Source organism: Lepidothrix coronata, unplaced genomic scaffold, assembly GCF_001604755.1.
Source record: "Lepidothrix coronata isolate B3197 unplaced genomic scaffold, Lepidothrix_coronata-1.0 Scaffold122, whole genome shotgun sequence".
NCBI lineage: Eukaryota > Metazoa > Chordata > Aves > Passeriformes > Pipridae > Lepidothrix > Lepidothrix coronata.
The window spans coordinates 412,031-427,890 of record NW_016690302.1 but is presented as its reverse complement, the minus strand read 5'-3'; the positions used below and the strand labels follow the sequence as shown (position 1 = coordinate 427,890).

Genomic DNA, 15,860 nt, shown 5'->3' with positions numbered 1-15,860 from the left:
TGGCGCTGCCACCTCCGCGGGGATTGCTCAGGCACCTGGCACCCGCCCAGCGCGCACCTCGGTCGCCGGCTCACCCTGGAATGTGGTGCTGGCACCCAAGTGCTACTCGATTTTACTACGAATTAATCAAAGTCTCTTCTGCAAACGTCTAACGCTAAATCACCACTGGCTGAGCTTCAAATGCAATTCCCCCGTTCCAGGGATTCGGCGCAAGGAGATTACCAGCTCCAGGTGAAAAGCTGAAGGGGGTTTCCTCTCTGTACATCTCCTGGTTCTCCAAGGCATCAGCCTCTCCCAGCTGGAAGGAGAATAGATTTCCTGCAACTCTTCTCCCGCTCACAGCAGGTAACTGCACAGACATTCCAGATACGCTGGGATAAATCAGCCTGTGCTGCCTGGCTGGAGTGTACTTACACCAAGGGGGAATTTGATGTGACTGTGAGCCAGCACAGCACTGGGTGTGCCTGTGCCCCCACGATCCCAGAGCTGTGGACGCCCCTCCACACCTGAGGACACGCGGGGCTGTGCCCTGTGTGGTCTGGCTGCGTGCACGGCCCCGTGGCCACGCGTGTGCGCGGGGCTGTGCGGTCACACGTGGCTGCCGCAGCCAGGGCTACACAGACGTTCTCTGCGGGCGTTCCTGCCCTGTCACTGTGTGCATGTCTCATTTGTCTCCGAACCTGCCGTCCCGAGCACCCTCCCCGTTCCTGGCCAGCCCCCAGAAGACGGGTTGCCACGGCTGATGCTCTGTGTGGCATCAGCACACGTCCTCACACCGCTCGGCAGACACGGCCCTGCCCTGAGCCACGGGCGAGCTCTACTCCCCTCTCCACACTTTGCCTGTCTCAGAGCCCTCTCGTATTTTCAGTGCTCACCAGACCGTGAATTCACCTTCATACCAGTTACAGGGTTATTTAGCTTCTCCTGACGCTGATAACCACCAAACTTTCACTGGCAGCTCAGCCTTCCCCTGGGAGACACACAGCAGTCCTCTCTCCCGTGCCCACAGTGCCCCCACCCACGCACACCCACCAGGAGCACGGGGACGGGTCCCCAAGCAGGACACGGTGCCTGGGGACACTGCTCACCCACCAGCCACAGTCTCTTATCCCTACCCACATCTACACTGTCAGAAAGAGCAACAGAGCAGAAGAGTTAAAAACCAGATGGAAAGAATGAAATAGAGAAGAGGGGGAGAGAGAGAGAAGAGGAAAAGGATGATAAAGCAAAACCAGTACAACCAGAGAAGGAAAAACCCCCAAGACAGCAGAGAAAGGAGCAGGGAGGGAGGCAGGAAGAGTGCAGGGATATACTGTGGGGTTTTGCCCCTGTACACCCCACAAAGCAACACTCCCCATCATTTGACATTAACGTACTCTACAGCTCTCCCTGAAATCTTAGGAATCAACTAGGCAGCCCTTGTGCAGCAGCTGGACTAGCTGTGCGTGGGCTGGGGCACTGCTGAGGAGAAATGAGGACGATGAGCCTGTATGGGAAACATGGGACTCCCCCCCAGGGTGCCCAAAGGCCGTGGGAGTGCAGAAAGCCCCAAATGGGAGGGTGAAACCTCCGTGCAGAGCCACGCACAAGGAAGGTCAGCAGCCTGTCCCTCCTACTGATCCCCTGTCACGAGGAAACCCTCTCTGCTCTCCTTTGCTGGCCCAGAGCCATCTCTGCCACTCTCCCTCCCACTGGCTCGGAGCCATCATTGCCTGTTCCCCCTGCTGCAGACCTGTAAGGCACCTTTTTGCCAGCTTTCCCCTCCCCTGCCACAGCCCCTGTCTCTTGGCATCATGTCTTTGGCCCAGGGCCTTGCTGCTCACCCCTGGCCACGTGGGCTTTGCTCCCTGGTCTCCTGGGCTTTCCCACTCTGACTGAACAATTCCCAGCTGAAGCAAGTGCTGCAGCGACATTTCACTCTGCAACCAAGCATGTGCTGACAGTGAGTGGCATCCCCAGGAGCTCCTGCCTGGCCCCCGGGGCTGTGCAGGGCCAGACTCTGCTGACGAGGTGCACAAGTCACTGCACAACTTGTGGGGCCTCTTTCCACCCTGGCCCTGCCCCAAGCTGTCTGCAGCCAGTCACCCATCCCACTGCGGCCATCCCCACCTCCTGTCCTGCACAGCCCCACGGAGCAGCTTGGCCCCTTATCCCAGGAGACAAAATCAAAACATCCCCCCTCCTTTGGTCCAGGGATTTCACCTCTGCTGGTGTAACAGGGAGCTCAAACTGGGCACTTTGTTATCTTACCACAGCTGTGGAATAGGGACAAACTCAAACATGACTCCTGTCCTCCATCAAGTGTGCAACAGTACATTCTCACAAGCACAGGCTGTGCACAGGCACATTATATGGAACAGCACGGATCTGGGAAGGGAGCAGGTAGGGGCACAGAGCTGCTCTTGTGCCTGAGGCAGTTGTAGCTGACCCTACCTAACACCAGAGACTGCAATACAGACAGAACTGGTGTGACTTTTGGGGTTGTCCTGGGCAGGGCCAGGAGTTGGGTTTGATGATCCTTGTGGGTCCCTTCCAACTCAGGATATTCTATGATTCTATGACACTATGAACTGCAAGAGCCCAAAGGGACGAGAACAGGATGGACCAAAGCAGTAGCTCAGGCACAAATTCATCACAGCCAAAGACTTTTGTCACAAGTTCATCACAGCCAGACACTTCCCCCTGTCCTCCAGCTTCCTTGGGATGGTTCCTACCGCTGGAACTTTTGTTGCATTCACGTGGCCACCCAGCACAGGCAGATCTGTGGAAAGAGGGCAGAGACACCCCCGCAGCCTCACCTGCCCCGGGAGCAAACCTCGGGCTCTCCTTTCCCCGTATCGCCAGGAAAAAAAAGCTCTGTGCAAACAATAGATCAATAGAGCCCCCGCCTCTTCGGAAGGAAAACAAACACCCGGATCACCGCAAATTAGAGAATGTTTCGCTTCACTTCATCCAAACAGGCTGACAATTTTTTTGGGTTGTTGCCACGGCGACAGAATAACACAGCGTTCAGCCTGTTGCAGAACAATCAATTAAGTTAATGCCTCGGAGTGCCTGTTTACCCTTCCATTTAGGAGGTGCTGCTCTCGCTCACTTGCTTTCTCTCTTGCTTGTTTCAAATTTCTCATCCTTTGCTTCCTGCTCCTATTTCTTCTCTATTTAACCTAAAATAAAGTCCATCCCTTCAACTACCTTCTGGCTTCTAAGGAGACTCCCACTTTTTGGCATGATCACCTGGAATAGTTTTTCCCTCTCTCTGACTCCTGTCATTTCTCCTTTCTTCCTGGAAAAACAAAGAGACTGGCGATTTACCTTTACCTTGCACGGTACAACCCTGTCCCCTCCTTCTGGTGTGCTCAGGAACTTGCAAAGTTTCTAAACATCCCCCGGGCAGAACGAGCACCTTCAGAAGAGGCAAAGTAACTCTATTTTAACAAGATGAGGTAACTTTTGAGCTGAAGACCTATGAAGTGATCAGCAACCCTCCCATTGTTGCTGGTTTTCACACTGTAAGCCACAACCATAAATGAAGAACCATTTTGTGCTAAAAACTGTTTGAAAAGGAGAACTATAAAAGGGCCTCACAAGGGTCTGCATCTCATCCTGTGGTCCATGTCAAATGAAACTCCTAAATATGTACTTAAATGACTTTGGCTTCAGTGAAACTCATCCCAGTGCTCAAAGCATTGTGCTGAACTGAGCCTGGGCACCACGGCCAGCAGATTATGGCAGATCCATCATCCCAGTCCTCTAAAATAAAGGATGCCAAAGCATCTCTTGGCTCTGCCCTGGCCACCAGCAGTTTGCCAGGCCTTTCACAGGCTGACATGCTCTTGCCACTGATCATGTGGGTTTATTTCCTGCCTAGCTGGCAGCATGAGCAGTGACACTTGGCTGTGTAGCTTCACTGCCTGTCTGCAGCCACGTTCCCATCCTTGCCCTGCGAGCAGTGACAACAGCCCTGGGTCTCCCCCAGCCCTCCTGCAGACTCTGCTGCACCAAAAGCACAGCTCTGACATCCTGGGGGGAAATGAGGTACCCAGGAGTGAAAGGATTTATCCAAGGCCAAGTCTGAGATATAATTCAGGGCTCCTATCTCCACATCTCTCTGCACCCTGGTGCTGTCTTCTCATCAGCACAAAATTCCTATGCTTTTCTCTGAAACCTCAGGAAAGGTGTCCACCTCCCTCACATCCTCATACACAGGAATTAAAGGACAAGGCAGAGGAAAGCATGATGTGAAAACAGGGAGATTCCATGATGCTGTCTTCTCATCCTGTCACCAGCAACAAGTGCCTAAATGTAAGGCGCACATTAATTTAGCATTGAACAGATGGAACAAAACTGCAGGCAAGCAGACAGAGAAGGGGGGTGCTCAGACACAAGGAAATATTACAGTAAGAGGGTCAAATACAACATCTCCCCACTTCCCATGCTGGATCCTTTTCCAAGGATTCCATTCTCCCAAGCTAACACCGGAACCCTGCTCGCGGGGAGCACCGAGGCTGCGCAGGGGCTGCAGGACCCCTGTGCTGGCAGGTCCCACCAGTGCTCCTTCTCCCCCTCCCTGAGAAGAAGTTGTCAGCAGAACCTGTTGGAGCAGGGGCTCGTTGACTGCTCCCTGTCCATTACAGCCCGGATTATAAGCATATTGCACAGTGCTCTCTGCACGGTGCTGGGGAAATCCAATACGCTGAAAGGTTAATGCAATCAATTAGGGTGACAAGGAAGTAGAGTAAAGCCTTCTGAGTAGATGAAAGGGAGAGAGAGATGGAGACAGGGAAAAGCAAAGAGGAGCAGGGGGGGAAGGAGCAAAGAGTGGGAGGAGGAGGAGGAAGATGGTATTCAAGGCTTGTGCTGCAGACCACAGGGCACTGGTGTGGCATGGACGGGGTTGTGTGATCCACAGAGACGAGGCAGGCCATGGATCCCCAAGGCAGCAGGTAGGCCAGGACTCCCTGTTCTTGGCTCCTCCTGCCCACTCCTGCAGAACCACAGCTGCCCACAGGCTATCCTGTCTCCAGCCTGCTCCCTGATGCTCTTCACTGGGGGACTGGCAACACTCCCTGTGCCTTTCCTGCCCATCTCCCACAAGGGATGGAAGCAACTGCTTGAGTTCAGAGTTGCTGTGCAAGGCAAAGGATCTCAGCAAGCCATGGGGGAGCATAATGGGAGGAGAAAGAGGGAACAGGAAGGACAGAGAGAACTTCCTCCGGCATCTCTGTGTAAACCTCCTAGCCAGGCACTGCTCATCACCACCTGCCACATATGCCTGCACCTATCCCCTGGTGTTTTTTGGTCTGGCTCTGTGGGATCTCAACCCTGCCAGTCTTGGGAGCACCTGTAACAAGGTGAGGTCCTTCTCTCTTACTCTTCCAGCCTCCTTCCACATGCATCAGCCTGGGCTCTCCTGCAGGGCCAGAGGACAAACCCCAACCATGCCCCAGCTGCAGCAGGTTCACCTCTGCCTGCAGACAGTTTGATGAGGGTGCTGAGGCTCTCAGCCCACCAGCACAGCACGGAGATCCCAGTGCCATAACGTGCATCCTGCTGCTCTGTCCAGCATGGCACAGGCCCTCCCTGGGGCATTCAGCTCAGGGGAGAGCTCTCTCCTTCCCCTCCAGCCCCCTGAACCACTGCTGCCTGGCTGAGCTCCTGCTCTCTGACCCCAGGCAGTGCAGTACTTCATTAACCTGGGCTGGCAGGTCAGCCAGCGCAGCCCCTTCCTACCACAGCTCCTGCCTGTGCGCGGCTCGGCCGGGGAGAACGTGACACCGGCTCATTAGGACAAATTATTACTCTATAACCCCTGCCGCAATGTCCCTTAATATGCCTATTTAGCAAGAGACAAGTCCTGGTGGGCTCCTCGGCATTAAAACAACCTCACAAATCACCAGAGGCACAAGCACGGAGATCTCCGCTTCCGGGGGCAGCGGGGAGGGAGCTGTGCCCGGGTGGGTGCTGGAGGGGCACAGAGGCCAGGCTGTTCCCCTGCAGCAAGATGAAGCTCCTGGTGTTGCTGGGGGGATGTTCTGAGGCAGGGAGTTGCCATCTGGCTGTTGGCTCATCGTGCAGCCAAACACACCCAAGGCTTCAGTACAATGAGGTGATGTTCCCTCGTTGAGAGCTGCTTAGGAAGTATTCTGGGATGCCTGTTCAAACTGGGCCTCCTTCCCTCTGCGTTATCCCTGCCTAACTCTGCCCTCAGGACTACCATCAGTGTCATGTTCCATGTGAGACCTACAAGATACAAAGGTTTCCCTGTGACATTCCCAAGTCAGTGTCTGGCTTCCCAAACCCACCCACAACACTAACCCCACCTGCCAAGTCCTTCAGGTTAACCAGCAAAGCCAGAGAGCAAGTTTGGAAGCTGACACTGCCGGGAGGCTCCGTGTGCTGCCTCCCCACGTGAGGCCGTGCTACATTTCAGGGGATAAGCCCATTGCACATGAGAGCAGTGGGCTCACACCTTGTGGGGAGGGCAGGGCTGTCATCTGTCTGGGGCTGATCCAGAGATTACAGAACCACTGCAGTTTTGGGCACAGTGAGTGAGATATCACAGGGGAAGACAGAAACATGGGCAAATGTCAGAGGATGGCTGCTACCAAACAGCAACAGGGAGCATGAGGAAATCAACCTCCTGACTGGCCTTTGGGAGAGGGAAAAGGGAGAAATAAAACAGTGATTCACGTAACAGAGAGAAGTGGCAGCAGTGCCAGGTGGGAGAGAGTGAGGAAGAAAAGTAATGGAAAGAAAATAAGAAAGTGTGAAAAGTGTGTGATGCCGGGCACAGAGGAGGGGAGGATGAGAGCATGGGGACGGAGAAATGAGGGACCTGGGAGAAAGAGAGAGAGAGGGAGGGCGGGAGGCAAAGGAGGAGAAAAGAGCAAGAATAGCCACGCAGCGAGGAGCACGCGGGCGAGGCAGAGCGCTGTAACCAGGGTTGTGAAGCATGAAAAGGGAAGAATCTGCCTGTTCCTTTCAGCGCTCGGAGCATGGCGCTCGGTGGTGACCTACACTGTGCCCGGCTGTGATCACGTTTTCAGGGCCACTGCCTGCCGATCCCAAACAATGATGGGGAGCCTTTGAAGTCAGAGAAAGAAGCCGCAATGTGAACTGGGGACTTTCTTTTTTTTTTTTTCCCTTCTCCTTCCCCCCCCCATTTTTTTAAGGGCCGGGGGAAAGAGGGAGGAAAAGGAAGGCCCAAAGTGGTGGGGGGAAGGTTGGGGGAGAGGTTGCAAGGACAAAACAGAGAGTTGCTCTCGGTGGGGTGCCTCGAAACGAGAGAGACAAAAAGAAAACAAACAGTTTATGAGTAGGGCACATGCTGCCTGTGTCTGCCTGCCCCGCGCTGCCGGCCCCCTGTGCTCCCAGGGAGGCTTCTGTTCCCCAGCAATGATGGATGGACGCACAGGGCCATTCAGCCCTGCCATGTTACAGCAGCGGTATTTACATAACACTGGCCTTCCACCGGTCACCTCTGACACTGCCCAGCCCGGCCTGGGGCCCCCTCCCGCCCCAGCCAGCCCGGGCCCCTCGCATGGCGCTGGGACTCAGCCCCTGAGCTCCCTGGAACCGGGCGTCAGGGGTCCCCACTGCCGCAGGGATGCTCTGAGTGCAGGCACATCCCAGATCCCAGAGAGTGCTCCAGCACCTTGGAGGGGATGTCCCACAGGGCAGAGCACTGCCCACCCTCCCCATGGCCACTCCTGCCCTCAGAGCTGCCGAGGTGTCTGGGCAGGGAGAGGAGCAATGGGAGAGGCCAGCAGTGGCAGTGCTGCAGGGGGTACTGAGCAGGGACACAGGGAAGAGGGTGGGAACTCTCCAGGTGACACACAGGGAACTCAGAGGTACTCCTGGGGCCACAAGGAAGGGCCAGAGAGAGCAGGAACTGCCTTGGTTTGGCAGGGACTTCTCACCTTCATCATCTGAGGTGGCACAGGGAATCTCTGACCCAGCACATGGAAATGAGGCATTTAAGAGACACAATCACCTTTCATTCCCATGGGTTTTAGGCCTCTAACTCTTATCAGACAAAGATTAAGTGACCATCCAGCTCTAGGAGATCACAAAGCTGGAATTTTTTTGCAGTAAGACAGACTGTGATGGTCTAGCTAAAGGGAAAACCCAGAAAAGTCAGGATTCTGCTGGAGACAGAGCTGCTTCCATCCTACCACCACGGTGCTGCAGTCTGAATAGATAAAACTGTGCCAGAGGAGGAGGAGAACAGGCACATCACCATCTGAATTATGTGAACTGAGCTCAGCAAAACTTCACAGTAGATGGAGACTGCATCCTATTCAGTGAAAGGACCTTATCCATCTCCCCCAGCCCACATGGATGAAGATGAAACAGTACCCTCTCACCAAAACCCTCACACAGTTTTTTATCTGTAAAGATAGAGGCAGGAGAGCAGATATTGAGGAAATCCCGCAGTGACAAAACCAGGTGCCAGAACAATTGGTGTACAAAGACAAAGACAGGATTAGGACACACACAGGCCATGTCTGCAATAGACCTTCTTCTGTTTCCATCTCTGTAACTAACACTGGTCCAACCCCAGGAGTTCTAGTGCAGACACAGCCACAGTGAGCAGGCCATAAGTGTGAGAGACACGCAGAGGAAAAGAGAACCCAGGAGGGCGTAGTGACATACCCATTGCAGTCTGAAGTCTCTCCTACCTTTCGGAGATTTCAAGGCCTGGTTTCTTGCCTCGTTTTTAGCTCTAAATTCACTTCATTCTGGAAGGGAAAGAGAAAGGATCCAGTTAACACACAGGGAATATTTGAGCAAGAGCCAAGGCACAGACAACTCACAACACCTGGGTGAGAACCCTCCTGCAAGCAGGGCCAGCCTGGGATATTCAGGCTCCACAAGGGAACAAAATGCTTTCCTTGCTCCTGGCTGTACCCCACAGTGCCACACACCCCACCAGACACACCGTGCTCTGGCACTTCTCTGTGGAAGAGGCTCCCAAGGAGGCTTGGGAATAATTTCCCATAGAGAGAGCAGCTATTACTGGCCTGAATCCTGCTCTCCAGGTATCAGAGACAGACCTCCTGCTGGTCTACACCACGCTCTGCCCACATATCCAAGGCTGCCTTCTACTCCATGTCAAATTTTTCCCTTCCCAATTTTCCCATTTCCTCTGCTGACCCCTCTTTCACAGAGGTTCACCCGTGTGCTAATGCTGAGGCCTCCCTTGCACACCAGTGGGGCACAAGATGATGGGGTGCAGGGCTGGGTCCCAGGGCACTGAACCCCTTTATCCACTCATCTGTGCATTTTTTACCCTGGAGAATCCAGAGAGTGAGGAGGAAAGAGAAAAGGGACAGGGGAAAAAAAAGTCACAGCAAAACACATGAAAAGTAAATTGAATTATTTAAAACCATATGTTCCAAAAATGTGACAGAGCATAAAAGCCGTGCCGTGAGACTTCAGGAGGGGGTTATCCTGCGCAGGAGGAGAGCTCGCGGGAGGGGGAGGATTGATCCACAGCCAGCCAGGGACCTCCCTCTCCCAGAGCCGGGAGGGACCGGCAGCACAGGGTGGCTCCACGCACAGTGGTGAGGGTGCTCGGGCTGTTCCTGCAGCCTCTGTTTTGCAGCCCTGCCAGAACAGCTCCCACAACTGCCCGGAGTGGCAGTGCATTGACAAACTGCCCCGAGGTCACGCACAGCCAGCCCGGGGTTGAATCCAGCTTTCCACACGCTCCCTCTCCGGATGCACCAGCGGGTGCCAGGAGCCAGCCCCTTGTAGGGACCCTCTTTAGCCCCTGGGAGGGCAGCAGTGAGAGGGACTGGGCTCAGGGGACGCTGTGCTGCCCCTGTGTCCGGGGCGCTGGCGCTCCGTGCGTGTGGCCCGGCTCCTCCCGTCACTCACACTCCAGCACTGCCAAAGATAGATGCCTGGTGTTGGCTGGGACCCGGAGTGGGAAGGAGCTGGTGAGATATCCCAGATGGATGGATGGATGGACACAGAGCGCAGGGAGCCCCTCGGGTGAGGAAGATGCATAACCAGCCTGGCTCCTTCCTTTCCCACTCAAATCCTGGTGCTAACAAGGCTGAGGGCACGGCTGGAGTAACAGCTCCCCCACTTGAGGTGCTTCTCCCACCCTGGCACCCTCGGTCCTTCTGGCTCTCTCATCCCTTCTCCCACCTTTTTCTTCCCTTTGTTCTCCCTTTCCTCCTTGCTCTTTCCACTGCTTTCTCTGCCACTCTGTCACGCTCTTTTTTCTCTCCCTCCCTTTTGTTCTCTCCCCCTTTCCCGAGCTCTCTGCCTGTAACTCTCTCTGCCTTCCTGCCTTCACTCCCTCGCCCCTGCTCACGGTCAGTTCTTGGGTTTGAGTTTTTAATTGTTTTTTTTTTTTCTTACTCCTCTTCTTTCGGCCGCAGCTTATCAATGATGCAAGAGGAATAACGCCAATTTACTTAGAATGTGTAATCCCCAAATCAGATTGGGGGATTGTATGAGGCAATATGACCTTGCATATGTCTCCATTAAAGCCAGCCAGGCCTCCTCTTGTATTCTGTGTTCCCAGTACATATTTAGACAGATAACGCTAATTGTACTTGACATGTCCTCTTAAGGATGGACTCTTCCCTCCCCCAGCTCTGCTTCCCTGCCTGACAATGTGCCAGAGCCCAGCCCGCTCGCTGGCAGCGTGGCACGGCACGGCACCTGCGGGGCTGCCCGGCCGGGTGGGCGCCCGGCACGGCCCCCATGTCCAGCCCTGCTCCGGGAACGCCGGACGGACACCCCGGCACTGCCCGGCTCTGCACGGGGAGGGGGCCGGAGAGGGCAAGGAGCAGGGGGAGCGCTGCTGGGACATAGTTAATCTGAGATTACACACTGTTACTGTGTCAATCGTGGATTCTCCAGGAAAAAAGCCGTCAGACAAAGAGAGGAGACTTGCTCGCCATGACCAGCTTTGAAGGCTCCCTCCTTTCCAACCAAGGGCTTCCACCCCGCACCTCTCAGCTCCCACATATGCTTTGGATAAATATTTATATCTGGCTACTGGACACCAGCTCCAGCTTCTAGGGATCATCACTGGAAAATGATAAAATCCTAGAACTGCTTGGGTTGGAAGGAACCTTTAAATGTCACGTAGTCCAACCCCCTGCCATGGGCAGGACACCTTCCACTATCCCAGGTTGCTCCAAGCCCCATCCAACCTGGCCTTGGACACTTCCAGGGATGGGGCAGCCACAGCTTCTCTGGGCAACATGTGCCAGGGCCTCACCACCTTCACTGTAACCCTTTTCCTCCTTAAATATAGGCTAAATTGTCCTTCTTTTAGTTTAAAACCATCACCACAATCACTACAGGCCCCGCTAAAAAGTTTGTCCCTGTCTTTCTTATAAGCCCCCCCCATAGAAGCACTGAAAGGCTGCCTCTTCCCTGTGCCTGCTGTACACTGCTGCTCCAGAGCAGGCAAGCAGGACGCAGGAGGAGGAGGGGAGCTTATTCCAAGGAAACCAATGGATCCAAACTCTTCGCCAAAGTGGACTCAGATTTTTTTTTTCCCCTTGACACAACATCCTAATTCGACTTTTTCAGTATCTTTCCTTCAACAACCTTTTTTCCTTCCTCCCCTTCCTACCCGGCAACTGCGCATTTATTAATTCATGAGGCACTAATTAGTTCTTTGTTTAATTTTGTGTTAAACAGACTGACCGGAATGATAACGACTTGCAGCGTTGCATTACGGTCCCCAACCGCCCCTGTTTTCTGACAACAAGGGAGCGCAGTGAGACTGGCGTGATGAACCCCAATTCCCACTCCAGTTGCACTTCATTAAGTCAAAATGTGACAAGAAGCTTAGAGAGCAACTTTCAGATCGGATCGCACATAACAATTGGGCAGGAAACTTTCCGAGGGGGAAGCGGGAGCGGCACTGGCGGCGGAGGCTGGCACCGCGCAATTCCCGCCGGGCTGCCTTAAAGGAGCCGGCTCGGGCTGCCGGCCCAGCAGCACTCGGGGCACGTGCTGCCAGCCAGGGGTGCCAGGGGAGGAAGAGGAGAGGAAGGGCAGCAAGCCAAGCCAAAGGCACGGCAGGGCAGGACAGGAGGCATTGCTGCTTCCCACTCCTCTCGGTTTCCTTCGCGGCGGTGGGTTGTGTTGGCAACCGCAGAGTCCAAGTGGGACAATCCCTCAGTGGGTCACTCCAGAGTTCCGAGGGCATCTTTAGGCACCTTCAGCTCCACGCCTCAGTTTCCCTCCTGTAGCTCTGCAGTGAAACAGCTGGTGACCCTCAGCTGCTCTTCAATTGTCAACAACTACACGATTACCATGGAGCCCCTAAACTGCAAAGGGGGAAGGTGAATACTGGCACTCATGTTGCTAAAACCAGAAGGGAAAGGATGGCTTGGACACCAGAGAGAGGAATGGCTGCTCTCCCAGGGAGGGAGCTGTGCCTTCATTCAACTTTGTACAGTGCCTGGCGCTCCAGTGGCACTACCAAGTTTTGGAACTGTCCTGATCAGCCTGGTATGAGCAATAAACTTGGTAAGCCACAAAGCAAGCACCCAGCACCCTGCACTCAGCCCTGTGGGTGGGACTCCAGCCACCCCAGTGCTACCTATCCCTGAGCTCTGCTGAGTGCCACAGGGTTTGGGTGTGTGGTCACACATCCAGCCTGGCCCAAGCATCACCTGGCAAAAAATTCCTGACATCACTTACTCCTCAGCACTGGCCAACATGGGACTGACAAACAAATGACATGGATCTGTCCCAGCCTTGCTGGTACATGAAAGTGTACATTGTGGCCACCTCCTTGAGCCCCTTTTGGCTCACTGAAGGGCAGTGAAACGTAAACAGCCTACAAGAAAATGTAAAGGGTCTTAAAACACCCCCTGAGAGGATAGGTGTGTGTGAAAAGGAAAAGGAGACTTCCCAAGTGCACAGAACAAGGAAATTTTGCTACAAATCAAATATATCTTCTGCTATTGCATGGACATCAGCTCTGGGAATAAGCCAAGATCACCTAAAAGTGAAATGAGCTGTGAGGTCTCAATGCCTTTTGTAGCAGATATTTTTCCACACTTCTCCTCATCCCCTCTCCCTCTCTCCTCAAGACAGGAAGACTCACCCTCACCTTGCTCCCAAAGCTCAGCTAAGGTCCAGAACACTGGTGAAGGCATGAGGGCCTCTCTGAGGGTTCATCAGGACTGGGCAGGGATGCTAGAGCTGTGTGGGAGTGCAGAGCCCTGTGTCCTGGGCAGGGCAGGGCAGAGGAGGGGGCCCTGTGGCCGCAGCCCCCGAGCCTCACGGGATGCCCGCACAGCAGCAGCCGGTCTGTGCACTGGCAGTGTTTGCACCTGAGTGAGCTCCAACCACACGAGTCTTTGGGAAAGGGGCCAGGCTGCAGCAAGGTATCACAGCATGGTGTTTGCCAGTACACTCACAGCTGAACAACACACAGATCTGAGAGCAGACGTGTTTGTGCTGGCTTCCATCTTTCATGAATCTGGAATGCAGCAGGGACCTCTGTGACTGACAAAAAGGCTGTTCCTCCATGACAGAAATCCCAGGAAGACAGCACATCCCTCTGATTTCAGTTCTACGTGAGCTCTGGATCCCATAAAAAGGCAAATGTAGGTATTAACACTCAGTTGGAGGGTTGGACTGGTTGTCCAGTAAGGGCAGAAGCACCCATTTAACACCTGAAGGCGGGACAATTGAGGAGAACAAGAAACACACCCTGCTGCCACCAGCCTAACAAGCCTTCTTGGTTTGCAGAAGGGCTGGAATATCCTGGCTGCTGTATAGCTCCAGCTGCGCAGTCCCACCCAACTATCATCTCCTGCCAATCTTGGGCTGCCCAGGGAAAAAGGCATGGGCTGAAGGAGAGGAAAGGGAACACTTTCTTGGCTGCCATTGCAAGGCAATACCAGCAGTGCAACACAAACCAATTCCATCCACTCTTGTAGGGCTACACAGCTGCCAGTGGTCCCTGCAAAGTTTTGTGCTGAGAATTAACAAGCATCCCAAATAGGTCATGGTCTGCCCCTTCTTCCTAAAACAACACGCTGAAATGTCCTAGACTCCATCCCCAATCCTCTTTAACCAGGAAAACTCTCCTCCCAGGATTATGGGCCCACTGCCCCCCTTCTCTTCCCCTCCATCTGGCTGGGAGCAGCCTGGGACCGAGCGCTCTTCCCAGCCCTGGGAGAACCCTGCAGTTTCTCTCTCATAAAAAAGAAAAATGGGAGCTATAAAAAAGGCAAAGAAAAGAAAAGAAAAGCACTGCGAAGGAGGAAAAGAGCAAAGCCCCCCTTCCCTTCCACCCTGTCCCCATTACCTGCCTTCAGCTCCGGGTAGAGCTGTTGCTCCTCTGCCTGAGCACTCCCCTCAGCACAGCGCTCCCCGGGGACATCCTGCCCTGCCTGTCACCCTGGCCCCTCTGCTCAAACCTGTTGAGCAGAGCCCAGCTCAATAAAGGTGATGCAAAAAGGAGGAGGAAAACCAGCACTGGGCAGTAGGAAAGGGACAGGGGCCATCGTGGAGGTAACCCTGCAGCTCAGAGTGCTGGAGCAAGGGACAGAGGGACAGGGACAGCACCCACTGCCCATCCCAGCTTCCCAACACTGATGGCACTTGGGACCAGGAAAGGCCTCGGCCCCCCACCTCACAATACAGCTACAGCCCAGCCCAGCACAGCAGGAGTGGAGCGCCAAGGGGGGATCCCGAGGATTTCACCTCCCGCCACGGCTTCTGTAAAGCGCAGCAGTCCCCAAACTTGGCATTCGGCAGCCCTGGGCTGGCTCCTGCTAATTTGCTGTCAGGCTGCCTAAGCAAACCAATTAAAACTAATCATTAATTATAAAAAAGAGAGAAAGAAAAAGACCCTGCACGAACGGAGAACTGGAAAGGGCATGGGGAAAAGAAGGGCAGGAGGTGGCAGAGTGACAGAAGAGAACTTGAGAAAGGCGGGGAGGGGAAAGGGGGGGAAGAAAAAGGTTTTAAAACCCCAGGTGCAGAGCCTGGGATGAAGGCAGCAGAAGGGCAAGTGGTCTCCCAGGGCAGGGTGGGGAGAGGTGAGGGAAGCAAGGAGGACCCGAGGAAAAGGGAAAAGGCGACTGCCAAGGATGGTGAGGCACATGCCGAGCCCGGGTCCTGCCGCGGTGGGAGCCGGCACCGACACAGCCGTGAGGCTGCTTCCATGCTCCCTCTATCCCAGCCCCGGCCAGGGGGGCATGAGCTGTATTTGGCAGAGCAGTGGGCACCTGCCAGCCTGCGGAGACAGGGCAGAGGCGGGTGCAGGGGGGCAGAGCCAGGCGTGAGCACCAGGGCTGGGGAGCGCTGTCCCCCCGCGTCAGCGCTCCCGGAGCACATGCCTTAGAGATGGGGATGAAAAATGGGGCATTTATGAAAAGCCCCTGATTATGCGGCCCTGGCGGGGCCCCGGCTCTGCCGCCGCGGCTCCCGCTGGCTCCCCACGAGCTGCGGGGGCAGAGAACCCCGGCAGCTGTCGGCGCGGCCCCCGCCGCCCCCGCGCCGCGTTTTGTTCGCCGGACCCGCACACACGCACACGCTCCCCAACGCCCCTTTTGAAGAGCCTCAGGCCCACGTCGGGCTGGCGGATGGCGGAGAGGTGGGGGCAGTGCCATGGAAACGGGCTCTTTCCTGGGGAAACGCGTTGCCGGCCCCCCCTCCTCGTCCCGGGTGCCCCCTTTGAGGAGCTGTCAGGACCCTGAGTGAGTGTCACACGACCCAAGGACCAGGCGTGACCAAGCCTATTTTCTGCCTCAAATTTGATTGATTAAAAAACTTTTTAGGAAAACCATGTTAAAAGACAAAAAAAAAAAAAAAAAAAAAAAAAAAAAAAAAAAAAAAAAAAGGAAAAAAAAAAAATA

The 15,860-nt window shown here is 54.6% G+C and overlaps 1 protein-coding gene across 11 annotated transcripts in view; it reads right to left on the bottom strand.

The window, feature by feature from the left end:
* CASZ1 (castor zinc finger 1) overlaps positions 1–15,860 on the bottom strand; it is a 286,724-nt gene that overhangs the window by 92,846 nt on the left and 178,018 nt on the right. For 9 of the 11 annotated variants that reach the window (XM_017825758.1, XM_017825756.1, XM_017825754.1 and 6 more), the window contains one exon: positions 8,656–8,741. Coding sequence is in view for 1 of the 11 variants with exons in the window: in XM_017825756.1 (XP_017681245.1) it covers positions 8,656–8,659 (4 nt within the window). In the remaining 10 variants the exon portion in view is untranslated. The remainder of the gene's footprint in view (positions 1–8,655; positions 8,742–15,860) is intronic. The other 2 variants (XM_017825751.1, XM_017825757.1) reach the window with 1 other exon arrangement.